The sequence below is a fragment of the Ambystoma mexicanum genome, chromosome 2p (genome assembly GCF_040938575.1).
Source record: "Ambystoma mexicanum isolate Mex_15411 chromosome 2p, UKY_AmexF1_1, whole genome shotgun sequence".
In the NCBI taxonomy this organism is placed as follows: domain Eukaryota; kingdom Metazoa; phylum Chordata; class Amphibia; order Caudata; family Ambystomatidae; genus Ambystoma; species Ambystoma mexicanum.
Window position 1 is genome coordinate 1,009,637,311 of NC_090923.1, and position 27,900 is coordinate 1,009,665,210.

General features: G+C 48.1%; 1 protein-coding gene across 2 annotated transcripts in view; it reads right to left on the reverse strand.

Annotated features, from left to right (window-relative positions):
• Positions 1-27,900, reverse strand: part of PCNX3 (pecanex 3) — a 1,956,057-nt gene that overhangs the window by 461,358 nt on the left and 1,466,799 nt on the right. For both annotated transcript variants that reach the window (XM_069644841.1, XM_069644840.1), the window contains 2 exons: positions 26,234-26,363; positions 25,612-25,670 (listed from right to left, as the gene is read on the reverse strand). In XM_069644841.1, the coding sequence (XP_069500942.1) occupies positions 25,612-25,670; positions 26,234-26,363 (189 nt within the window). The remainder of the gene's footprint in view (positions 1-25,611; positions 25,671-26,233; positions 26,364-27,900) is intronic.

A 27,900-nucleotide genomic window follows, 5' to 3' on the forward strand; every position in this document is an offset into this window, starting at 1 on the left:
CTCCTATTACAATTAGTCTTCTTCACTCCCTGGAGATCTCATGAGGTCGCCTGCTCTGCAGAAGTCTTTGTCCTTTTGTGGCAAAGGTGACCACCTGGCAGTCTCTGGAACCTCAATACAGGTACTGTGATCGACCAAAACTAAACCCCAGTCCAAAAACCTACCTTTGCACCCTCGATCCCTGTGCCTCCCTCAAATCAACAAAGCACTGAAGGATGTGTCCTCAATGGAATACAGAACCTCTGAAGTGGTCTCTGGAAAAATCTGAGTAAGAGGGTAAGTTAACACACCACCTCCCCCGCCATTCAATACCCATAGGGTTACATGGGCATAACATCCTGGACTTCTCTCTCTCCTGCCGGTCTCAGATAATTCGTGGTCTAGTCTATGATAACGTCCTAATCCTTCCTTAGTGTAGTGGGTTAGAGAGAGCTACTTATCTGAACTTCTCTTAACTTTTGGACCATTGAATCACAACCACTGGCATCGTCCAATCCGAAAGTAAACCTACCAGAATTTAAAAGAGACAACCCAAGGAAATTAGGCCTCTTTCCATCTCAGGGCTAGACTTAGTGTTGGGGGTCTATTTTGATTTTGCTTTGCTCTATTTCAAGTGCTTATACTGTTTTCTGAATCCAATTACTTACCTGTACGCCACTAGTTTTAATCAAATGCTTTTCTATCTTCTAACAAGAGTGAATGTACATACGTCTTTTATAGTAGTTGAGTGATACTACTTACCTAGAGATTTTATTGATTAGTGTGTATTTTAAATGCATAATAAATCAATGTATATCTTTGTACTTCCCTGTCTGGCTGTAATCACTCGAATGTTCTGTGTCTCTCTCATTGTAGCCCTAGACCATTCGTCACACCCCTCCAGCGTCTAAGCCTTGCCACCATGCTACCTACATTGACTGAGTTTGGCTAGACTTCACTGTCTTCATGTATGGTGACATAAAAGGTTGACCTCCCAAAATCCACCTCCCAGGGTCAATTTTGGAAATCCATCTTAACACCAATCTTGGCGGAAGCAAACTAAGATGAAGAACTGGTCATCCTTCCTTGAGTCTCTCATACTACAGATCTAGCAGCCAAGAACATTTTTCAGAGACATCCCTTTCGGAAGAAAGGTCAGCCTCACTCTCAGAGTGACTCTCCTTTAGCAAATCCAAATTTAGGATGGACCTTTGCATGACAGGGCTTGGAGTTCACTTACTCTCCAAGTAGACCAAGAAAATAGTTTTGAGAGTTGGTACTTTTTAAGGAACATATTTAAGGGCTTGAACGGAGCCACCCTTAAAAAAGCCAAAATTGAATTCAGGTCACTTGTAGGAACAATGAGAGTCAAAAACCACTTAAAAACTGCATAATCGTAGGTATGAAAAAAAAAGCTACACTGTGGGGTTCTCCTAAAGATAGATGGCGGCCAAATACCATTTTACTGTGCCTATCTGAAGGCCTTGCCTGGCTAAGGAAAGGGCAAATATCCAGAAGAGTGGTTGCCAGATAGAGCAAAGGGATCAGATTCCTCTCTCAACACCATACTAAAAGCTCATGCCATCTAAAGGTAGAAATATAATAAGTAATGGGCTTCTTGGCAGAGAGGACGACGTCAACTGATAGGTCCTGCTCCTTATATCTTAGCCTCTCAGCAGACAAGCATGAAGCTGCAAGGTAATGCGATTCAGGTGTAGGACTCTTCACACCGACCAGGAGAAAGTGTCACCCTTGCTGGGAGGCTCCAGAGTGTGAATATGGCTAAGTCTAGAAGGCCTGGCTATCACATCCTCAGAATCCCATCTGGGGCATTCATAGTCATGGTGGTGTGAACCTCCTCTATCTTCTGAGAACCCAAAAGATGGAATCTATGGAAATGATCACAGTGCCAATCCATAATCCGTGCAGCCCCCAGTGTCCCTCTCCGGAGAAATTACCAGCAGCAGAAAAATATGCCTTTCCTCTTGACAATGGTTGTGAGGAAGTCCAATTGAGGGTTCCCCAAAAGGGTGACGATATCATTCAAGACATCCTGGCAGAGTTTAATTGAAGGGAGTGAAAAACTCCCTTGCCTGGAGAAGGCATCAACCACCAGGTTCTTGGTCTAGGAAGATTGGCTGTTACAGGGACATTGATCTTCCTGTACCATAGCCACAGCTGCATCACTTCGCTGCACTGCGAGAGTGAACCTTTACCACCAGGTTTGCTGAGCACACGGCCACTGTTTCGTCCGTCAGCATAATGACACATGTTCCCTGATCAGAGAGACGGCACGCAACCATGGCTAATCCAATTGCTGATACTTTGTCTATGCCAGGTAGCAAAGCAGAGGTCAGTTCGTTGCATGCTCCACCATGCAGAGAGTTTTCCGTGACTAGCATCTAAGTGTTTTTCAAAAGTGTGCAAAGAAGCCCATATAGCTGTTTGGCAGATATGCACTGGTATGTTATGTGATGTTAAGTACATTTCTAAAGCGCAACATACACCCAGAGGCATCTTGACACTACAGACCATCTAGCCCAGAGGAAAGCAAGATGACAGAAGGGACAATCGTAAAACAGAAGGGTCTTTAGTAAGCGGCGAAAGGATAGCTGAGGTGTCACGGTCCGCCGAGCAAAAGGGAGTGAGTTTGAGGCTTTCGCAGCTGCCACAGAGAAGGCTCGTCCCCCCACATGTGAACGCTTTACTGAAGGGATCTGGATCGTCAAAAAAGATTGGGAGCGCAATACTCTAGTATGAATGTAAGGCAAAATTTGGCCTGAATATATCTGGCACCGATTTTATAGAACGCTCTGTGCACAATACGGAGAGACTTGAAAAGAACAGGCTTCTCTACTGGGAGCCAGTGTAATTGGTGTAGAAGTGGAGGCATACGAGAGCCAAAAGGAGGATGTAGAATCACCGTGGCTGCCATGTTTTGTAGCAGTTAAAGACGGCGAAGCAGATAGGCTGGCTGTGCCAGGTAGAGGGAGTTGCAGTAGTCAATACCGCTAAAGACCAGAGAGGAAACCACTGTGGTGTGAAAACAGGAGGGGATAAAAGGAAGAACCTTGCGAAGAGTCCGCAGCTTTAAGTGACCAGACTGACAAATGGGGGTAACCTGATCCTTCATCGACAGAGAGGCTGAGATTTTTACACCTAAATCCTTCATCACTACAACTGGAGAAGGGGAGGGCCCAAGAGCGGAAGGCCATAAATCAGGGGTCCAGTAGAGAGAAGGATTAGGGCAACCTACAACCAGCACCTTTGTTTTTTCAGCATTAAGCATCAGCCAGTTGTTGGCCATCCAAACTCCCACGGCATCAAGGCAATCCCTCAGCCGCGTAGCCATCTTGGAAGAAGAGAAATCAAGCCGCAAAATATTTTGCATGTTATCCGCGTCGGAATAGCACATGAAGCCATGGGAGAGGTTGAGTCCGACAAGTGGCTGAATATAAATGTTAAACAAAATAGGAAATAACCGAGAACCTTGAGGGATTCCGCAAATTAAAGACATAGATTTAGAATGAAAAGGTGATAGACTGAGACCGACCCTCCAGGAAGGAAGAAAACCACGCAAGTACCTGTCCAGATAGTCCAGCACATGACAAACGGGTGATCAGGGTGGGGTGGGCAACGGTATCAAATGCAGCCGACAGGTCTAATAAAATCAGTGCCCCCACTCCACCCTGATCAACAAGGCATGCCAGATCATCCACTATTGATACAAGCACGGATTCCGTACCCCTGCCAGTACGAAAGACGGACTGAAACGGATTAAAGAAGTTAGTGGACTCTACAAAGGATTTAAGCAGGGGAGGGATCACAGATTCCATCAATTTCATAAGACATGGCAGAAGCAAAATTGGGTGAAAACTAGATGGTACGGAGGGATACAATTGTGGTTTCTTAAGGAGCGAGATCCTTCTCTGTGGTGCAAAGTGGTTGCCAGGCACTTAGCATCTCAACACTCTGAGACCAGAAGATCTTTCATGGTGCCTGTGAAGAGACCACCCACAGCGTTTTAATCACTGGAGGAAACTCATTTTATTTACAGTATTTATTTAGTGCAGACCTAGAATCAAGAAGCAGCAGAGCGCTGTACACATCAGAGGTTAATAGGATTACAGGTTAGAAGGCAAAGGTACAATGGAGCTGTGTTACAATACTGTTAAGTTACAGTAACAGTAAGTAAGGGGAGAATTGGGGGGTATGGAGGATACCATATGCGAAGCAAAGCCACCGGTACCAGAAAAATGTATTTTCCATGAGACACAGTAGACACAGGAAGTCTGAAGCCAGGTTGACAGGTTAGTTGTGAAGATAGCTGATCACTTGGCTATTTCGTACCCTGCCCTCAGGAAGAAAAGTCTTGCACTCAACCAGGTGCCGAGAATTGAATCAATGAACTGGTGGGACTGGAATGAGTCATGTGAGACTTGTGTGAAATGAGGGAGAGGCCCAAATCGTGCAGCAGGTGGAAAATGCGGTTTAGTGCTCCAACACCAGCTCAAGACAATCTGGCAGACAATTCAAATTAACTATGTGAGGACATTTTAAAGAGTGGTATACAGTGATTTATTATTAGAACATTAATCTAAAAACACCACAACATTTTTAAAACACACCAATTGTCCAGCAAACCCAAAGGTTGCCAGGGGGTACAGGAAATGTCAGCATCTAGGTATGTAACTGTTTAGTCACATTAGCCCCGTTTTTTTTTAAAGTTTTAGAATATTCTTCCACCAAGAACAATAGAACAAATTCAATAGGCCTACTGCGGTAATGGTGCCAAACTGGGTAAGTATGACATTTGTCCCAAAAGAGCAGCAGACTGGGGAACCAGCAGGTTGGAGAGTCTGAGGGACCCCCACAGAAAAGGTTCAGCCCAATGTTAGATTACCAGCACGAGGGGGAAGCTGGTTGCAGAGTGAGCTCACGCTCAGTCATGCAGGATAGTTACGGTAGGGTGGCGCAGAGAAACACCTCAGCCAAGCACTCTGAGCCAGGAGACCCTACTGGGGGGTGACCAACAATGATTCCGGGTCTTAGGACCCCATTAAGAGTACTCAAGGTGCTTGCTGAAGTGGAATAAAGGTCCAGGAACAATGGGTGCACTAGCGGGTTTCAACGTCGGGATTTGGCCGACTAGATAGTAGTTGGGAGTCTATGGTCGGTATGACTTGAACCCCAGTTGCAGGCAGGATACAGACAAGGTAATCTAAGCAATGAAGACTACCCACAGTGCAGAGGACACCACCAGGTATGCAGTCAGGAAGACCAACCAAGCAGATCAGAACAGCTAACAGGAGAACCAAGGGTCAAGGCAGCAATCAGGAAGACTGCCTCATGAAGACAAAAGGGGGTGGACTCAAGATGCCCCATAAAGAAATGAGGTGGGATAGAAATATTTCGCTGTGCTGGCCAGTATTCCAGACCAGCACAAGAAAGAGGGGGGTGCCACCACCTTTAGGCACCAGAGTCAGAAGGATTCATCAGGAGCAGCAGGATGGGAGGGGTTCAAGCAAGGACAGGCCGACAATCCAGCCAAGTAGGCTGGAAGAAGCACAGGAAGAGCCTAAGCAGGATTCAACAGCACAGAGGAGCATGGATGCTGAGGACAAACCACCAGTGACACAGCCAGTATGGCCACACCAGGATCCTCAGCATCAGCCTGTCTCGTACACTGTCTTCTGGTGAGTTCAGGAATGGGTATCAGGAATGTTTATGGTCCTCCTCGGATATTAACAAGGATACAAGGTGGCCATTGACACCGCCAAAGCCACCTCTCTCTCCCAATCTCGGGAATTGTTCTCCATCATGCATGAGATGGAGTCCCCTGCCACACCCACAGCTAACTTCACCAAAGACGCGGCCTGCTGTCAAAACAGCGAAGATTCTCTCACACTAACTCCCCGCCCACCACAAAAAATACAAGAGAAACAAGAAGTCGTCCTCACAATGCCTCCCAGCTCGGACCCGTCACCCATCCATGTCCCATCCCATCCCCTCCACCTCCACCCTGTTTAGCTTGCTCCCTTACAGAAGACAATGTCACCAAGATCATCACCAGCCTTAAGCTCTCACAATGCCAAGGCAAAACCTGCCCCGCCCTGCTCATCAAAGACTGTGCAGCATCCCTCATACTCGTCACAGCAATCGTCAACGCCTCCTTCAGAGCTTACTTTATCCCACCTAAACTCAAGGAAGCCTGGATCTCCCCCCTCCTCAAAAAAGCCTCCCTTGATCCTTCTATTGCCACAAACAAATGTTCCATCACCTCCATCCTTTTCTTACTAAAGATCCTGGACCGCGCAACAGATATCCAAATTTAAAACCACCTTGAAAACAACAACATCCCCAGCCCAAGCCAATCAGGCTTCCGCTCTGTTCATGGCACTGAATCCGCATTCCTCGACCTAAAAAAACCAAATGGACGGCCTCTGCGACCCATGCAACTTAGCCCTACTACTCCTGATCGGCCTGTCGGCGGCATTCAACCTGGTTACCCCAAAAAACCCTCTGCAACCACCTTGTCACTACTGCCAACTTCTCCCACGAAGCAACCGATTGGTTCACCTCTTTCCTAGAAGACAGAACCTTCTGTTTCTATGCAGGTACCGCGGCAGCCGTCCCAACGCCAGTTCTCTGTAGTGTTCCGCAAGGATCTTGTGTCACCCCCACCATATATATTTACACCAATCACCTCTTCGATCACCTGGACATCCTCGGCATCTCAACACTAACTATGCTGATGACACCCATATCCTCCTCCCTCTCACGGGTAACCATGCACAAGACACTCACCATCAACCAAATCTATGACACCATACAAGTCTAGATGCCCACCCACCAACTCTGCCTTAACACAGACAGGACCACAATCCTCATAGTAGGTCCCCTCACGGCTGCCAAACTGGACCATGACTTTTAGTCCTTCACCATGGACTCCCTCACCAGCCCAGTTTCTCCTTCTGTCAAGACCTTCGATGTCTACTTGGACTCCAGCCTTAGCATGACCGGGGACGTCAACATTATTGCCTCATCAGCGGGCAATACCACCAAGCTCCTGAATGCAGTAAACCCTTTCCTGGCCACACAAGACCACCTAACCATCGCTCGAGCAGTAAATGGCGCTAGACTGGATTACTGCAACTCTCTCTTGGCTGCACCTTGGGGCACAACCTCAACAAGCTCCAGATCATCCATAAGAATGCTAACTGTGCCGCTTTCAAAATTACCAAATGAGACCATATGTCAAGAAAAGCAGCCCACTGGATACCAGTGAGATAAAGAATTAATTAAAAAATTCTCTCCGTCACCCACCACTGCCTCTCGAACTAGTCCCGTCCTACCTCTTGCAGAGAATCATCCAACACTCATCCTCCGGCCCCACCAGAGCAATCTATAGCCACCGTCTGACCACCCCATGATTTATGCGCATGAATGTCAGAGGCTCTAGCTTTCCGACTACAGCAGCCTATCTGTGGACCGCTTTGCCGCCTCATTGGCAGGCCAAAACATCAAATTGGCCTTTTAGGAAACAATTCAAAACCAGACTGTACAACTGAAACTGTAAAGATAATGATTTCCTTTGTATCTGCTGCTCTCCCTCTATCTCCCACTCCCTCTCTTCTATACCCCTCTTTGTAACTGACGCTTTGATGCCTGTGGGTTTTTTGCACGCTTTATAAATGCAAAAATATATAAATTAACATTCACTCAGAGGCTCGATAAGCTAGTCCACCAAACCACAGCCGAGCAGCATACACGCTTTGATGGCCAACCAAGAAGGGCTGACTAGCCAAATCCACAGGCACATCCACATCTTTGGACTGGGAAGCCTGGAGCATCCCAATGCAGGGAAAACCGGTTAAGACACAAACCAAGGGGGCTTTTGTGGGCTCAGGATAAACCTATGTCAGAAAAAGTGCAATTATGGCCAGGCCTAGCGGCCCACTCGGACAAATAAAGGCCACATAACAAAAAGCCTGTGGGAGGACTTTAAGAAACACCATTTAGGACCATTATTATATTATGGTTTTTGTACAGTGTTAGCTCACCACCATAGCAGTTTTAAAGTGCGTAAACCTTTTTCAAGGCAAGTTAAGTTCTTCCCAGGAACTGCGCGATCGTAGTCTGCTAGGAGGCCTTGGTCGGAAGATAGTATGATAAAGAAAGCTCTAGCAGAAGGTAGAATAGTGGGGTTGATAAAAAGAACAAGTGACTTACCTCTCAGCAATGTTGTTTCTGATGGATGTTACTCCCAAGGAGCTAATCTATGATAACCCCATCTACAGCGCAGGTGTTCTCTGGAAATGTTTCCGCTGCCAGAGGGCGCACTGAACCAGGCATGACAAAGAGGTTCATTTATATAGAGCCGCTGCGTCCTGTGACCTCAGTCCCACCATTTTTCCATAGCGCACTGGCGCTGTCGGACTGCGCAACCGAAGGTGTACTAGCTATCCGCCAAGAGGGCCATGTAGGGAGGTGATGAGGAATCCATAGAATGAACATCCATTCAAAAGAGTATTTACCAAGTGTGGGAAAAACTGAAGGTGTCTCCCTAACTAGTCCCTGGGGATCTGTCATCCAGGTGACCAGGACACGGCCATCGCTATTGGATACAGTTCCTGGGGGTGGACTAGTGAGAGAGGATCACCTGGATGGTGGGTCCTCGGTGAGTGGAAGTGGAACACCGACAAGTGAGACGTGGTATTGCCCTTCTTTCTTTTTTTTTCATTTCAAGTTTTATTGCGTTTTATGAGGAACACAATTCACATTTGTAACATTGGATCCGTTCGACCGGATAAATAGCATTTTCAGAAAATACAGAGAAAACAAAGAATGCAAGTGTGTCCCGTAGCCCTCTCTCCCGACCCCTTGACAACGTAATAATCAAATGGCTCTCTCGCATTCACCCATTTCTCCTTGCACTGCTGGGGCAATTCTTAGTCTCTTGAGCAGGTGACAGTTCCAATTAGTGTATGTGGCCCTCTAAGTTGGGAAAGTCTAGGCTTTGTGTTTTGAGTGGCAAATGATTCCCCCCCAGGTCTATTAAAGATATTTTCCATGGAAATCCAACCACTCCAGTTTGACTGAACCAGCGTCTCCATGAATGGCTGCTGTTAGGTGTTCCATCCGGTAAAGGGTCCGGCCCGTGATGACGCATTCGTTCTTTTGCGGGGGGAAGCTCCCTCTTCCAGTGTGTTGCCAAACATGCCCTTCCAGCCAGGAGAAAACTATGAATCATTTTAGGCAAATCTGATGTATTCTCCTCCCTGTTCTTGTAGACCAAATAGTATCAGCATCAGTGTTTTACCCCTTGTGACCCAGTCTAGGTCTTTAATCCAACTTCATCCCAATAGGACTGGATCACCTTACATCCCCACCACATATGCCAGTAGTCGGCTCATGCTCCACACTTAAGCCAACACATGGGGCTTGGTCCTTGATAAATCGTGGAGAGCCTGACCAGGTCATATTGCCACCTATACAAGAGTTTGATACCATGTCGTTTCTACTGACAGGAAAGGGATGTCTGGGAGGCCCCACGGCACATCTTCTGCCAAGTCTTAATCCCCTGGTACCTGACCCGGTATCTAAGATCCTCTCGACAAAGGGTATACGTTTCCTCTGTTATTTCTCCTTCCAGACCTCCCTCATCATCACCCCCTTCAATTGTATATATAGGAAAACTGATAGCGAGCCTATCCCCAGTGCCTCTTGCAGATCCTGTAGAACAATGAAGTTAACATCTTTCCATAATTGTCCTGCCCTTTCCAGTCCTCCTTCGTACCAATTTTGGAACTTCTCAGGATTCAGGGTTGTGTCCCTGATCACCGGGATCCAAAGATGAGCCAGCGGGGATAGCCAAGTTGTAACTCCAGCTGATCCCACTCCCTGGCACCAAATACCCCAAATGGTGGCCAGAATGGGGTGCCCCCTTATCCTACGAAATAGTTTTTACCTGGGAACCCATAGCCACTCTCCGACCGTCGCCGGCCTCAGATGGTGGTTGTCAAGGTGCACCCATTGCAGGTATTCCTGCATTCTGAGGTGTGTGATAATTAAGGACCCTATGCTGTGTAGCTTTTTAATACATATGTATGTCCGGGAGTCCCAGCCCTACTCCCCCCCCCACTGTCCTTCGGGAGGGTCAATTTTTCATATGAAACCCTGGGTTTCTTCCCCTGCCAGAGGAAACGTGAGAGAGCACACCTTGAAGTAGCCATTGGGGAGCTGTATGGTGAGCATCTGAAACAAATAGAGAATCTAGGGGAACACTACCATTTTGATCGCATTCAGTCGCCCCATCCGCAACGGTCAGCTTGTTCCATTTTCCAAGGTCTTTCTCCACTCCCGTCATCAGCAGGGTGCGGGGGGAGGGGAATTCACCTCCTATAAGCCCTCCAATTCTCTTGTAACATTAATGCCCAAGTAGTGCAATGTCCATCATGCTCAATGATAGGAACCGCACCTCCTCTCAGTCTTTGCTTTTGTCTAATGGGAAAAGGACTGATTTGCCTGTATTAATTTTGAACCCCGCCAGTCAACCATATTCCTGAATCACCTCGACTGCGGCCGGGACCGAGGTCAGTGGGTGCACCACATGGAGTAGCATGTCCTCAGTTTACAAGCTCAGTTTATAGATTTTCCCACCAACCCTAATTCCTTCCACCCACTGATCCCATCTCAGTCTGTGAGCAAGGGGTTCCAGTGAGAGCACAAAGAGCACTGGGGAAAGCGGGCATCCCTGCCTCGTCCCCCTTCCCAGGCTGAACCACCTCGAGTATCTGCCATTAATCGAGACACAAGCCCTTGGGGAGGAGTAAATTGCCATAGTGCCCCATAGAAATCTCTTGCCCAGCCCTATCTTAATGAGGACCACCTAAAGGAAATCGCACTCCACCTTATCAAAAGCTTTCTGAGCATCTACCGAGAGAATAGTGGGGTCCCCCTGCATCTCTCTGGCTACATTAATCAGATGCAATGTCTTTCTCATGGTGTCCGGTCCCTGGAGTCCCCTCACAAAACCCACTTGGTCAGAGTGAACCATTTTTGGTAGGTGCACCTCCAAGCTTGCCGCCAGGACCCTACCGTAGATTTTGGCATCTATATTTAAAAGTGAGATTGGGCGGAAGGAGGCACAGGATCTAGGGTTCCTGTCCTCCTTGGGTATGACTGTAATGAGGGCCTGGGCGAAGGAGTCAGGTGCTCTCCCAGTCTCCATAATATCATTGAAGAGTATGTCAGGAAGGGAAGCAGGACCGTCGAAAAGGTCTTGTAGAAACCCAGGGTGAAACCATCATTGCCCGGGGCCTTCCCCAGTCGGAGACGACCTATAGCCATCTGAATTTCCTCCCCTGTGATCGGGACATCCATGGCCTCCGTCTCAGTCCCCTGTAGAGAGGGGAGGTGGGACCCCTCAAGATATTGGTCGATCTCCCCCATGGGAGCCTTAGCCTCCCTTTTGTATAGATCCTCATAGAATGAAGCAAATACTTTGCAAATGCTTCACAAATCCCTTCCGCCGTATCCCCTTCTCCCTCCACCCTGTCCTCAACCACCGTGATCCATCTCTCTGCTCATTGTCCCTGCAGTCTTGCGGCCAAAAGCGTGTCAGCCTTACCTCCATTCTCAAACATTTTGTTGAAGGAACTGTATGTTGCAAACTATCTTCCCCTCCTCCAGCAGTTTTAACTCCTCTCTCAGACACCTGGCTTCCAAAATACAGTCCTACCTGTCTCTGGGTGTCGACTGAGCAAGCCTCTCCAGGGCTCCTATTCTTTCCCTTAGGCCCTTATCTATGAGTTTGTGTTCCCTTTTCTTACAAGCCCCCTCACTGTGGCCTTAGCCGCATCCCACACCAGGCCCTTCCTCACCTCTCCTGTGTCACTGATGGTAAAAAAAAAAGTCCCTAATTCTGTTCTACATTTCTCCTTTAACCACTGGATCCTTCAGCAATGAATCGTTACATCTCCACTTGGAGCTTCTGGGGTACAATCCCTCCCAGTTAATTTCTACTGAGACCATGTTGTGGTCTGATCACGAGATAGTTAAATCCCTGAGTTCCCTTGCCACTTCCCATAGTCCCCTTGATATGTACAGGTAGTCCATTCTCGTGAGAGTACCATGTGGGTCAGAGAAGAAAGTGAATCTACTTACCTGTGGGTGTAAATGCCGCCAAATGTCCCTCAGACCATAGGCCATGGCCATATTGAGCTCTGCGTCTCCCTGTTTCTGAGTCTCCCCCTTCCCCTTTGCGCCTAGCCTGCCTGTCCAGATTCACCTCCATCCAGAAATTGAAGTCTCCACCCAGAATAAAGTGCCCCTGTGCTTCTACCATTATTTGTTTGAAGGTTCTTTGCAGGAATCACTTCTGGCCCTGGTTTGGGGCATATATCGTTGCGAAGGTAAGTCTTACTTTCTTGATCAATCCTGAGATCAGCAGGGCTCTCCCCCCTCTGTATCAAACCATTTCTTTGTTACCTCCAGCCGGAGCCCTTTCCGTACCCAAATTCCCACTTCCGCCTTTCTGGAGATTCCTGACCCCCAGTGTTCACTCGCTATAAGGTCACAAGGGATCTTTCGCTCATCGCCCCTCCGATATCTGGTTTCCTGTAGGAATAGGACATCAATCCCTGCCCACTTAAACTCTCTGACAACCAGAGATCTCTTTGTGGGAGAATTGAGTCCCTTAACATTCAGTGTACATACACAGAGACTGTCACCCTTATCAACTCCACCTATCGCAGCCATATGCAAGTCCTATGCCCAAAGTGAGTCTCCAGAAAGAATATAAGTCCCCCAAGCTCTAAAGGCTCAATTACACAGGTGAACATTAGACGAGCCATCACATCTAACCTAACCCCCCCACCCGAATCCCCAATCCCCATCCCCCTCCCCACCACCACACCCGCCCCGACAGCACTCGGTCCCTCCCAGTTACCATTACAAGGCGTGTCCGAGTCACCAATCGTGCTCGAAGCCTAGGCCACATCTCTCTGCACCTCAGTGTCGGGTGTCCCCACCCTTGCCACAAACTCCAAATCAGCCCCAAACAAACCAAACATTTTTAAAACATTGCAAACTTTCTGAAACCCTGAACCAAATCTTTCAGCTCTTTACAGACCTTAAGGTATGGACTCTGCTCTCCCCTTTTCCCTGAACTACCCCTAGGGAACACAGCTGTAGTCTAAATCTACATGTCAGAAGATCCAGAGAACCAAACTACGTAGCAGTGAGTGAACCTTCATGCCAAGATCAGCCCGTGTCACCCCTAATAGTATGATCAGGATGCATTAGGGGCGGAGGCATTGAGCTTCATAAATTTCCTGAAGCCCGGCATTCTCCTCCTTTTCGGTCCCTTGATGCGCCATCCTCTGTCTCCTACATTCTCCATCTGGGATCCCAAGGCGACTCCTTCCTCGGTAAGTAGCTCTCTTCTGGCTCTATTTATTTCCTCCTCCACTGCAGGTCTGTACTTCTGTCCCTCAAGCTCGTAGGAGATTGAGAAAGGGAATCCCCATCTGTAGCGCACACCTTTTCCGCTCAACCACTTCATCAGAGGTAGGCACATCCGCCTCTTTGCGAGGGTGAGGGAGGACAAATCCTGGAATATAGTGATCCTCGTCTAGGATCTTGAGCCTGTCCGGGTAGTTGTGAAAGCGCGCCAATACCAATCTCGGGCCTCCTGACAGGCCACCAGCCCGATGAACCCTCTCAATTTTGGTTTTGTCAAGTGAGTCGTCTTCGAAGAGGAGTTTCGTGATTTTGTGGATTGTTCTCTGGATGTCTCTCTCGGTCTCTCCCTCCTTTTCTGGGATTCTGCTTCCCTTCTCTCTGTGTCTCCCATTCTTACTTCGATTTGGGTCTTCAGGATGTCCAGAGAGAATTTGTTGTGTTCCACCTCTTGCAGCCTTCTCTTCCATTTTGTCAAGTCTGACATTAATCTTGTCCACTTTTCCGCCAGCGTTGGCCCTCATGCCCTGGATCTCTTCCAGTAGCAAAGTGATGTCCTTCGTCGCCATCAAGTCCTCACCCCCCCGCCGGCATTGCCCCTTCTCTGTTGTTGTCACTGCTTTCCTTCCTGTCCAGGTATGAAAATTCAGCCAGGCGTGATCTGCGTTTCATGCGAAACCATCCGTGGGTGGAGTACCGTCGTGAGCAGGGTCCCTCAGGGACACACTCCCCCTCTGATAGGTGATCTCGAAGAAACATGGGTAGTGTAGGCGCCCCGGAGGTGCTTAGTTGGGGGCAGGTAGCCTTTGTGGTCACAGGCGGGCTTAGGGACTTTTCGCAGTGTTGCAGGTTGGAGAGATGTCCAGAGAGATTTCAGCACCACTAAAAAGTCAACAGACCTCTTCCCCGGGGGTCTTCTATCCTCTTTGGCAGGGAATGGGCAGGCGGGGACACGCCCCCCCGAGTTCGGGGTCCACACACCTGAATTATTATCCTTTGCCCACTGGAGGCCCCGTCCGCCATGGTCTCAAATTACGGAGGAATCTCTTTCCTCGTGCCTGCTGCCTCCCTACCTCCTTACCACCAGGGCCCCAGTGATGCCAAGAGCACAGGGAAAGGGTTTCAGGGTCACTCTGGTTCCACCTTCTCAGGGATTTTCCAGGGGGTGTAGCTTAGACCAGCAGTTCCATCCAGGTCCCCTTCCACCGCGGGGCACCTGGCTCTGAGGAAGGTACCTCTCCAGGGGGTCTCCTCCTCCCCCTCCTCCTCCTCCTCAGATGTTACTTCTGTTAGGCCTCAGCGCGGGCACATGCCCCTTAAGAGGGGGCTCTAACCCTGCGGGTCACTGATTCCTCTCTTCTGGGCGCGACCTTGGTCGCCAGAGCCCGGGCTCCCAAAGCAGAGCCCAGTGTTCCGTGACCAGGAGCCCACAAAGGCCCTGAATCTCCCCTCTCTCCTCCAGGCAGGGAGGGACCAGGACAGGACCTCCCTGTCCCCGAGCACCGGCTGGGTGCCCAGTGTCGTCCTCAACACATCTGGTGTCCCCCAGGAAAGCTGGGACCCTCAGCATGAGCACCAGTGCCGGAAGCGGGGCACAGTGTCTTCCCTCGCTGGCCAGCTCTGCACATTCCCTCGCCAGTCAAAGTACAGTACCCCTGAACCGGAGGGAGGGGCGGGGGTAGGTGGAGGGCCGGTATCGCCGTCTGCGCACTGGGTCAGGCTCACCCTCCACTGTCTCACCTCAAGGACTAGGAGTTGCGCAGTAGCCCCGACCTTCCTCTTTCGCTTTCACTTTGCCCGCTATGAGGGCAAAGGACGAATCCTCGGTTCTGGTGCACCGATTTCCTCCAAGTTTTCAGGCACTGTGTAGCCTCCAAGCTCCCCGTCCTTGCCTGGTGTCAAATCACCATGTTGGGGGCCATCAGTGGGGGCACACTAAGTTTTTAATGATCTGGGTGATGGAGGGACACGTTCATGAGTCTTGCATCCACATGCTCCCCCTGGTATCCAGTCCAGCCCCCTTCTTTCAATAGCTTTTCCCCATCCAACCATGTAGGACATTCATAAACACTGCCCCCCCCCTTTCAAACACAAACACTTTCGTACACCGCGAAAGACAACTGACTAACACCAGGGCCGTTTACCTAACATGTCCCAATACAAGGGTCAGACAAAGTCAGGTAATTGGCCAGAATCTCACACACCTGACGCCACTTTCCCTTCCCCACAGTGATAAAAGGTGGAGTACGAGAGCACACTACAAGCAAGGCAGGACACACGACAAGACAGTACGGCAATTCGAAAGGAGGAGAGAACCGAGGGGGCGACAAGGAGAGACACGACCTTGCCCTTTTTGACGCAATCCAAGAAACCTCCAGGAAAGGATTAGTAAGACCGCGAACAATAGCCAGCATGTGTTGCAGCAGATGCCAACTGTACATGGAGCATGCCTAGGCTAAGCAGACGGGCACCTGCTAAGAGACGGGCACCTGCTACTGTGGTACCGTCCTTGACTCCAGATACAAGAAATGCCAAATGGTTCATCACAGCCGGTGAGTCGAGGGGAGAGCCGATAAGAAACCGAACTGTGTTGAACAAAGGTAGCAAAGTAGCAACTTAAGGGAAGTTCAAAGAACTGTTAACAAAAACCATTGAAAGCTAAGGGGGACAAATCCTTTGTTATGAGAAAAAGAGAAGGAACAATGTGTTTGGCAAGAGTGAACCCGACAGAGGGATGTCAACAGTTTGTTGTTTAAAAAGACATTAAGACTTGTGATTGCAACAGGTACAAGTGCTTTGAGCAGAAGCTAACTGTCGAGAGGGGTCTGAGCCGGCAGAGGTGGGATCCAGGGGTAAAAAGCTATCACGCAACGACACGTGGAATAAAAGCTGTTGTGAACCCGACAGAGGGAGGCCAACATTCGAGAGGGGTCTGCGCCCGGAAGAGAGGGACCCAAGGGTGAAGTATCATCACCCTAAATACAACTGGAAAGGAACATTTTATTTATTATTTTTGAATACACCAGATCCTCAAAGGCAAGAGACATTTGAGAGAAAAGTGACTTGGCCATAAAGGCTCCTGCTAACTGAGAATGGGACTGTTGTCTCGTGCTGGGAAAGCTCGAGAGTGTGCTGTGCTCAAAGGTCCTACCTTGTCCTGTGCTCAAAATGTGGGGAGATGAGATCCCGGCTATTGCATCTTGACATATTATTTGTCAACACTTCTTTCTTTCTTATGACTCCTATACCACATTTTTATTGTATTTAGTTGTAAGGTTTGGCAATAGGTTTTTTAGTATAGGCCCTTTTTGATTTGACAAGATGACACAAGGACTGCCTTATTTTTTATTTGATGGTTGAAGCTTACTCCCATCTTAGATTTAGGTTAAGATTAGGTGTTTTTCCAACCTGCATATTCAGTTTAATAAACACCCTTGAACTTGTGTCTGTCTTTACTGTTGCCACCTTGAGTACCTTACACAAGTGGCAAGTAATGTGCTCTTCTAATGGATTTCTCTCGCACAGATTCCTATCTATGATAGACTCCCAAAGCACTAGGTAGATCTGGAGAAGGGAGGAGAGCGAGGACATCACCTATACAATAAAATGGACCACCCTACTGAAATGGGCGTCCTGGCCTGAAAGGGAATCCAAGCAGTAATGCAGAGCAAACGTGAGCAGTGACGCCTACGTTGAAGTCCGGCAGAGGTCCAGGACAGGGGTAACCCTCTGTAGGGTGGAGGTTGCAGCCACTCCTCTGGTAGAATGTGCCGCGAGACCTTCAGACACATGTTTCCCAGCCAGATCATAGCATTCTGGGATGCAGCGAATGAAACACCTCAACAGGGTCCGTTTGGTCATATCCCTGCCAGCACGCTCAACAGCATAGTTAACAAAAAAACTGGTCATCTTTCCTAGCCTCTCTCGCCAGAGAGACATAGTTGCTGAAGGTCTTCCCGGGACCAGCCGAAGGAATCGGTCCGCTGCCTTAGAAGGATGCGGCAGAGGAAAAAACACAAGAAGATGAATCTTTTGAGAGAGATGAAAATCTTAGACCACTTTTGGAAGGAAAGAGGGCCTCACTCAAAGTCACCTTCTCCTTGAAGAAAACAAAGTAGGGAAGTTTAACAGATAATGCCTGGAGCTCGCTCACTCACTCGTCTCGCGGAAGTTATGGCAACAAGGAAAATCCCCTTTAGAGTGAGCAATCTCATAGAACAGGAATGAAGGGGTTAAAATGGAGGTTCCATTAGGAAATTCAAAACCAAATTTAAATCCCACGCAAAGACAACAAACTGGCGGGGAGAAACTGCTTACATATTCCCTTCAAGAACTGCATGAATGTGGGGCTTGTGAAGGACAAACCCTATTCCAGAGACCTCTTGAAAACTGAAATAGCAGCAAGGTATCCCTTTTACTGTATCAATCTACAGGTCTGCTTGGGTCAAGGACAGTAAAACATCTAAAGAAAGGGGGGTAGCAGGCAGGATAGAGGGTTCAAATCCCTATGCTGGCACCAAGCTGAAAATGGACGCCATCTGCAGGCATAAATAGGTTGTGGTGGGATTCCCAGATTAACAGAGTACATCAAGGACGCCATCTGACAAGTTCCACTCCTTATATCTTAGCCTCTCAGTAGCAAAGCATGAAGGTTCAGGCTGCAGACGTTCGGGTGGAGAACCCGTCACTCTGACTGGGAGAGTAAATAGACTCTCCTTGGAAGGCTCCAAGGAGTGCAGATGGGCATGTCCATCAACTCTGGATACCACGTCCTCCCGGCCCAGCCCAGAGCAATCAGGATCAACGTGGTTCCAAACAGGCACCATCTCCTGAGAACCAGCAGAATAACAGGGATCAGTGGGAACGCATAAATGAGGTCCAATGTCCACTTACCAATCAGTTTGCCCCCAGAGCGTACAAACGACGAAACTCCCTGGAGCAGAACAACTTGCACTTCCGGTTGACACCGGAAGCCAAGAGATCCACTTGAGGAGTCCCCCCCAAAAGAAAAAGATCTCCAGAACTTGCTGGCAGAGCTCACAATTGTGGGAGGCCGAAGTCCGTCTGCTCAAGGCATCACCCGTGACATTCTTTCTTCCACCCAGATGGGCTGCTGACAGAGAGACGCCTTGCTCCAGGGCCCAGAACCAAAGTTGCATAGCTTCTCTGCACAGTGGAAAGAACCCCACACTACTCATTTGTTGAGGTAGTGCATAGCCACTGTGCTCAGCACAGTCTTGCATATCAGAGAGGAAGAAAGTGACCAGAGCCAGCCTGATCACCCTAAGCTCCAGCAAGTTGATGTGTTATGAGACTCTGCAGCAGACCACACCCCCCTGTACCATACCCTTCCCGCCGCTCGAGCCCAGCTACTGCACAGGAAAATGAAACGATCTGGCTGAAAATAGCCACAACTCAACAAAGAAAACCTAACCATGCTTATTTGTTTTTATTTTTTTACAGTGAGGAACGGGATCACAAAAAAAATGGCCACACATCAACAAAGTGAACGTAAACCCTCCAAACAAGAACTCACCTCTTTTTCCCAAAAGAGAATAGTGGGGTAGGATGGGAGGGTGATGAAGAATCTGTGGAAGAGGAATCCATAGAAAGAACATTATGGTAAATCATTTCTCCTTCAACAGGCTGCTTTTCTCCCACAGATACCTCAACAGATAAAACACTGCAAGCAGTATGTGTGAAGGAGGCAGGATGAAAGTCCCTACATGAGGACATTTTGTAAAACCTGTTTCCCAAAATGAGCGTCAGCTCCACGGGCTACATCCAGGCAGTAGTGTTTGCTGAAGGTATGCAGTGAGGACCAAGTTGCTGCTTGCAGGTGTCCCTCACTGGCATCCCCTATGGAGAGCTGAAGAGGCAGCCACCCACTTGTGGAGTGGGCCCTGATGCCCTGTGTAAACTCCTTCCCTGCATTGAGGTAACATTCTGAGTGTGATCCACCTAGAGATGGTTTGCTTGGAGACAGCCAAACCCTTTCTTGCCATCGAGAAGGCTACTAATGATTGGTCCGCTTTCCTAAATTCTGCCATTCTTGCAACATAAAAGTTAACAGCTAACCTTTGGGACTGCTGCTCCTCCCTGGAGGGGTGCGGAGGCAGATAGAAAGCCGGCAGTTCAATAGCCTGGGCCAGATGAAACTCCAAGACCACTATGGGTAAAAACCCCAGTCATACCTTTAGATAAATCTTCTCCCTGAAAAATCATAGATAAGGTGGCTTGCATGATAGAACCTGTAGCTCACTGACCCATCTGCCCAACGTAATGGCCAGCAAAAAAGCAGTCTTGAGAGTAATCAAAGAAATGTAAGAATGCAAAGGCTCAAAGGGAGCTGCCATAAGAAAAATTAGCACCAAGTTAAGGTCCAAGTCTAGGACAACAAAGTGACTAGGTGGAAACTTATTCACAAGGCCCTTCAGAAATTGGGCCATAACCGGGATTGTAAAGAAAGATCCTTGATCCAGAGACCTTTTGAACACAGACAAATGCAGCAAGCATCCTTTCACTTTAGCAATCAGAAGGCCTGACGAGGCCAGTGACAGAAGGAACTCCATCACCGTATAGATCGGGTCAATCTCGAGTTCCCTAAACCACACCTCAAATCTTCTCCACCTACATGCATACAGTGATCTTGTTGACAGTCTACGTGCAGTCAGAAGCACTTCCTCCAAAAGGTCCTAGTCATACCTCATCCTCGCAAGAGCCATGCATGTAGGTTGAGGGATTCCGGGATCTCCGACTGATATAGGAGATCCGGCCATCGAGGCAACCAGAGAGTAGGGCAGATGGTCAAGTCCAGTAGGTCCGAGATTGAAGGTCCACTCAACCAGAAATGCATCACCTAGTGCAACTCTCACCAGGAATTCTCTCAAGCAAAACTATCTGCACTTCCTGTTGGACTCTGGGGAAAACAGATCAATTGCTGGAGTAACCCACTGAGAGAAGACCTCGTCTAGGACTTCTTGGCACACTTCCCACTTGTGTGAGACCGTGCCCTGCCTGCTCAGAGCGTCCGGCCAAATCCATTCTCTGTCCCTGCCAGATGTACTGCTGAGACTGAGATCAGATTCTTCAAAAGACAGAACCACAGCTGCATTGCCTCTCTGCAAAGGGGAGTGCACGCCACCTTGCTTGTTCAGGTAGTGCATGGCTACCATATTGTCCGTCATAATCAGGACGTGCTTCCCCTTCAGAGGTTAGGCGAAAGACCTCAAGGACAACCTGATCGCAACTCCAACCTGTTGATGTGCCACCGGGCTTCCATTGCTGACCAAAAGACATTCACCTGCAAGTCCTCGCAGTGAGTGCCCCAACCCTTCAGAGACGCATCCGTGACCTCTCGGGCCTGAGGCCAAAAGGGTTCCCCTCGCCATGAGGTTGCTGCAGTCGGGTCACCAACCAGGGTCGCCAACCACAGACCTGGACACCCCGAGGGAATTGCACCTTGGCCTCTGGCACTTGAAAAATGCAAGATGTCCTGAGACCTAAGAGGCAGAGGAAAGGAGCTGCAGGTAAGGCGGCGTGGTTCCAGGACAGATTCACCATCTGCATGATGCTGTTTACTCTCTCCTTGGGAGGGAAGGCCTTCCCTACCTGGGTGTCTAGGACTGTCCGATGAATTGGATCCTCTGGACTGGCATCACATGGGAAGCCCGGGCCTGTGGATTAGCAAACAGGTGTCCTCTAAGTGGGACAAAATCTGCTCTGCCGACTTCCCTCGGATCAGCCAGTCGTCCAGGTAAGGAAATACATGGACCACGAATCTCCAGAGGTGAGCCACGAATCCCTCCACGAGCTTGGTGAAGACCTTTGGAGCAGAAGTCAACCCAAAGGGAAGCACTTTGAACTGATAGTGCTTGTCCCCTATGAGGAACCTCAGAAACTTCCTGTGCTTGCGATGTATTGGCACATGGAAATAAGCATCCTGCAAATCTATTGACACCAGCCAGTCATGCAATTCGAGAGCGTGGAGAATTTCTCTCAACGTCACCATCTTGAATTTGTCTTTCCTCAGGAACTTGTTCAAGGTCCTGAGGTCGAAAAATGGGACAGAGACCTCCTCTCTTCCTGGGTACCAGGAAGTACCAGGAATACCAGACTGATGCTCTCTAAGCTCGGAAGGTACCTCTTCCATGGCACTCCTCAACAACAGGGCTTGCAGTTCTTCCTGGAGCTCCTGTCCCGGTTGGCTTGGAGGAGGTGGGGGTCTGTCCGGCTGTTTCCTTAATAAGGGCAGACAATAGCCCCACAGCACGAGCTCCAGGGCCCAGGCGTCGGAGGTAATCTGCCGCCATTGGGGGCAGTGCTCTGATAGCTGTCCACCAACCGGTAAGTCGGGAGAGGGGAAATCCCTTCCGGAACGCGAGAAATGCTTCTGCTCCTGCCTGCGGGAGCTATGCCTTCCGGCAGTAAGGCACATAACGTCTGTAGCCCCTACCCCTAAAGGCAAAGCTGAGGGCAGGCTTAGCCGGCTGTGCAGCTAGTACCAGTGATTTCGCGGCGATCTTTGACTCCTTATATTTTTCTTGGGAGTTGTCGGCCTTCTGGCCCGAAAGAAATGTGCCCTAAAAGGGCATGTCCATCAATCTGTTCTGGACATTTGGCAAAAAACCTGAAGATCGTGGCTAGACCCGTCTCCTCGGTGCCACAGCTGATCCTGTTGAATGGCCTATGCAGTCGGACACGTCCAAGCCCGTTTGCAGCGACTGCCTGGTCACCTCCATCCCATCTTCCAGCATCTGTTACAAAGCTGTCTTGCAGCTCCCCTTCGGGGATGTATTGGGTTGCCTGCTCTTCCGCCTTCCAGAGGCTGAAAGAATATGTGGCAACCCCACAGGCTATATTAGTGGCTTTCAAGGCCATGAAACCAGGGGTAAAGACTTTCTTCGCCATCCATCCTCTTACTTACCTGTCAGGAGGCAGATCTGAGGTAGAGGAAGCCGCCCTGGTGGAAACAGTGGCTGACTGCACAACAAGACCTTACAGAGAAGGATGAGAAGACAAACATGACGGGTCTCCTCTTGCCGGCCTGTATTTCTCAGTCATGGTGGAGCTGACCGGAGCGATGGAGCAGGGGTGCAAACGCTGGGTTCCCTGGCATATGTCTTTCGTTAACTGGACCATAGTCCAGAATATCTGTCAATTCATATCCCTGGGCTGGCACAGCCGCAACATTCAGCCTTAAAGTGTCAATCACCGTATCCACTAGTGACCGAAATTCGCGTTGGGAATGGGTGTAAGGCTGGGTCTGCTGTAACTCCACATCCGAGGATGTGTCCAGCCCGCTGGCATTATGGAGCCCTTGTGCCAACGCCAGGAGATCTACCTGTTTGTCGAAATAGTCAACGCCACCCGTTGCTGCATACACAGGATTAATGTAACCTTGATCATCTCCATCATCGGTTCAGAAGGTCGACATCATGGAGCTGAAGATATCGGTCGAGGAGAGTGGAATAAATCAATTGCTGATAGTCAGTGCCCAGGGCTTATCCCTCGATGCCGACAGAACGGCTGTAACCGTTGAATAGGGCTTGGGTACCGAAAAGGCGCCAGGGACGCCCGAAGCATGAGGCTCGCAGGAAGGCCCCGGCATCAAGGGTTTTGGTGCCTTTCTCTGCGTCAAGCCCTAAGGCTTTCCTGACGCCAATGGTGTCTGAAAAGGGTCCTGCGTGGGGTTGGGAGGACTGAGCACCTCTGCTGTCACTGGGGTCTGCTGCTTGGGGAGCGCACCCGCACCTACAGCTGCATGTTTTTCAAACATGGCCAACATTTGATTTTAAACTCTTCCCACTCTTGTTGAATGGTCAGCCCGGCTAACGGCTTACCTCTTTCTGACGAAGCGTCGTAATCGTGTCGGTGGCTCCTTTCCTTCTTATGCGATGACGAGGATGGGTGGCTCCTCGAGTGAGACTGCTTCTTTGGCTTAATTGTGGGGAGTGACAAACTTTTGGACTCGAAAGGCGCTGGTTGGATTTGATAGTCCAGTGTTTGTTCGTAGGCAGTTTGCACAAAAATAAATAAATGGTCCAGGTTGTTGGTGTGTCAAACACGAGATTTTTAGGTTTATTCCTTGTTGTAATCAGCACCAATGAAAGACATCATTGGATGTAAATGTGATATTCATAGCATGAATCCACGACTCCACACACCAGCACTGCCGAACCCGGCCAAGTACGGCTAATCAGCCCTCTGGCACCCACACTTGGGAGGACCAGTCCATTCCATCTGGAAACCCAACCATCAAACCCAATTGGCCTTGAAAAAGACTTAGGTTGAAACGCGCGTCGGCTGTGTAACATATCATCATGCTATGAATATCACATTTACATCCAATGATGTCTTTCATTGGTGCTGATTACAACAAGGAATAAACCTAAAAATCTCGTGTTTGACACACCAGCAACCTGGACCATTTATTTATTTTTGTGCAAACTGCCTACGAACAAACACTGGACTATCAAATCCAACCAGCGCCTTTCGAGTCCAAAAGTTTGTCACTCCCCACAATTCTTCTAGACAGTAGGAACCTCGGAGTTGGTTCCTTGACAAACTATGACTCTGGCTGCAGGTCTAATTCAAATAACAACCGAATAAAGGGTGCGCAGGAGAGAGGGAGTCCCGCAACAAACTCCACTCTTCCAAAAAACATGCTTCTTTGGCTTACTCCGATGTTTCTCTCTTTCATTTTCCGGCGTAGGCCCCTCAGTCTCATCCTCAAAGGACCAGACGGTCAACCGCGCAGGGGATTTTGACGGTGGTTGACTCAACGAGAGTTTGGCTGGCCGCTCACGCACAGATTTCGGGTTCATCTTCACACACAACGCGCACCACTTGGTGTCGTGACCCATGCCGAGGCACCACACACAGATGTCATGTGTGTCAGTCACCAACATCTTAGAAGCGCAGTCAGTGCACTGCATCTTGTGGTCGAGAAGAAAGGAAATCTGATGAAATTACATCAAAAAAGAGTCAAAGGCCATCAGGGTCACATTCTACCAATGCAAAGTTGCTTGATCAGTCTCACTTAAAGAAATATGATGCACACTTTGTAATGTTCCACAGTGTATGTAGCATCTGATATGGCTGTAGCCACATGTTATGAGTTGGATTATTGTGGTTAACAAAATCAATAAAATACTATTAAAAAAAAAAAAAAAGGAAAAGAGTGAAAAACTCGATAACACTATGCTCCTCAGAGCAGCGTGTCGAGTGCGCGGAAAAAAGCAACTGAGGTACGCGGCGTAGTGACAAGGTATATGTATGTCGACCAACAACAAGTCCGGAGCTAACGATTGAGCAAGAGGGATCAATGATTCACAGCCAAGTCGTGGTCCACTACGCCCACTGTTGAATTATTTTTCGAGCAGCAGAGCTGGATAAGGATTTCTATCAGATGAGGAATCTGCTGGAGAAATGCAATTAATTGAAGAGCAATTGTATTAATGAGATTGGCATAATACAATTGGAGAATAATTCCATATTACGAATATTTTTTATTTATTGTAATATATAGTTTATATAAACTTGTATTACATTCCACACAAATCCCAAAAATTCTGTTTATCAGAATCATTCCACTTCGTCGTTCTTCAGGAAGCTTCAAGAAACTTCAGGATCTCTCATGCTTTGCAGCTCACAAGTCTTTAATACTACATCGCATGTTACGTAGTTATTAAGATCTTATCCATATAATCGATTACGAATATAGAGAGATTGGAGAGCAAAGAACAGAAGGCAGGTAGGTTTAGATTTTCCCTGAAGATGCAACTTGTATCCAAAATGCCTTGGATACGAAGAATTATTTCATGAATGAAATGTTGAAACGCAATTAATGAATGGATGGATTAAAACATCTTTATGAAGAGTTTGAAGCAACAGGAGTCTAATTTTGTAAAAACAAATGTGTTGTAAAAGGAGTAGTTTTAATATCACAGGGGAGCGCCCAGCACAGATTGAGTATTCCTTTGTAATTAGCATACAAAGCTAGCCACATTTTGTTTTCTTAAATTCAACACAAAGATTCAACCTCATCTCTTCAATCCAAAGAGTTCTAACCTTTTGAAATACTTTCCTGTTTTCATAATAGACTCTGATTCCAACAGGAATAGAGCGATTGCCTTTTTATCTTTTGGCACAACTGAGGATAAATACCTGGGTTGCGATCCAGCTGAGTAGCGAGTCTAGTGTTGGAGTGGTCAACCCTTTTAGTACTGTTAGAGGAGAAAGGACAGACAAGTAGTTAGATGTTTTTCATTCTGTATGTCTGTACATGATACAATGTTTGTGTCTTTCTGTGCTTTTTATCATCATGTGCCTCTAAGCCACATCTGTAACAATCTACATCAAATCAGCAAAGGTTAACAGACACAGATGGAGCCAGAACATGTAATATCATAGGCCATCACACCCGATTCAACAGAATAACGTTTGACTATTACAATTTCAAACCTATTTCTGTTTTAAAGGTGTTCGGCCCCCAAGCGTAGAAAGAATAATACAATGTTTTACATTTTAGAGAGCAATTTTCCATGTATAAAAAATCCCCCCACCCCCTGTTTTAGAATGCATTACTAGAAAATTCTGCTTGCTGTTCCATTTTTGATCAAAAACTTAAGAGCAATCCAAAATATCACTTTGTATGAACATTGCTATGAGCTGTTATAAATCATATATGGCCTCTTGCTAAATTTGCTACTGTATTTCTGAGGATTAGAAAATGCTGCTCTGATAACCCACTATGCATGCCAAGCCAGCACTTGCTTGCCACACTTACTTGTAGTCTCGCTCCCAGAATTTGACAGGCCTGGCATATGAAGTGATGAAGACGGCACTGCCAAGGAGAGGATTCAGGGGTGTGGAGAAAAGAGCAGACAGCACTGCCTGGACAAACAGCATGGCAGAGTCTAGTGTGGGAGAAAAGGTCAAGGAATATACACAACGGCTCAAACTCTAAAAGGATTCTTAAGTTATGGAGTGATGGTAAGGTCTACCAAGCCCATCCAGCATGCCCTTTTGGCTGCCTAATTTTTGCGCCAAGACCCTATGCGGTCTTCTGCCTTTCCTTGCATTTTAAGCGCTACGTCTCTGCTTTATCTATCTCAGGTTATTTTGCAATTCATTTACTTTTTTCCAGGCCTTCTTTTGGAATAAGTTCCAGGAATACCATGCCATTTTTGTTGAGTATTGTAGTGTTGTGGAGTTCTTAACGTTACAGGATATTTGTACCGTGCACTATCACCACCGGAGTGGTCCCCTGGCGCTCTGGCGGCTCTGAAAAAGGGAATGGGGGTGGGGGGTGAGTTAGTGGGAATAAGCTGGAAAAGTGCAAGAGACCAGTGATGTGCTGTTGGCAGCCTCAGCCCAATGGGTCCGTTGGTTGGGCTTGGGTGTTTTACGGTCGGTAGTCGTTGTGTGCTGTTGTGCGAGTCTATGTGTGGTTTGTTTTGTTGTTTCAGTGTGGTGAAGTTTGTGCGGATTGTTGTGTTGTAGTCTTGTGGTTGTGTTTGGTTAGAGTTTGGGAGGTGTATGTAGAGGGTTGAAATTGTTAGTGGATTGGTTAATTGGCATTGTTGTCCTTGCAATTATGTCTAGGTGTGATGCTTACTATCATTCACTATTCCATCTGAGTGTGGCACTTTCTAATCTTCAATATCCTATCCAGATGCAAGGTAGGCTAGTGATCACGTTTCCATTTAAGTGTGGCACATGCTAACATTCACAGTTTCATTGTAGTGTGGCATATGCCAACATTCACAATACTATCCAGATGCGACGCAGGCTAAAGTTAAGAATTCCATCTAAGTGCGGCACATGCTAACATTCCTAATCCTATCTAGTTGCGAAGCAGGCTACAGTTAAGAATTCCGTCTAGGTGTGGCACATGCTAACATTCATAATCCTATCTAGATGCGACGCAGGCTAAAGTTAAGAATTCCATCTAAATGTGGCACATGCTAACATTCATAATCCTATCTAGATGCGATGCAGGCTAAAGTTAAGAATTCCGTCTAAGTGAGGCAGAAGTGAACATTGTTACACCTGTCTAAATGTGACACATGCTAATCTTCACAGTTCTCTCTAGGCGTGACACTTGTTAACATTGGCAAGTATATTAGTATGTAATGCAAGGCAACATTTACAGTCCAGCCATGAATAGATTTAGGCTGGTGGTCACAAATCTCTCTAAGTGTGCATGGTGTTAGTTTATGGCAGGCTACGTTATGGAAAGGTAAGGTAGAGTGGCAAGGGCTTTCTGGAGTAGAGTAATTGCTCTACACCCCACCCATGCCACACTTACAGTTTTTGTTGGTGTCTGTTGACTGCTGGCTTCTTCGCTTCCCCTGCGGACACCTGTAGACACTCTCTGGAGCCGCAAAGGTTGGAGCAGCCCTTTGCCTTGGGGCCCTGCAGACACCATCTGGAGCTGCCTCTGTTGGAGCC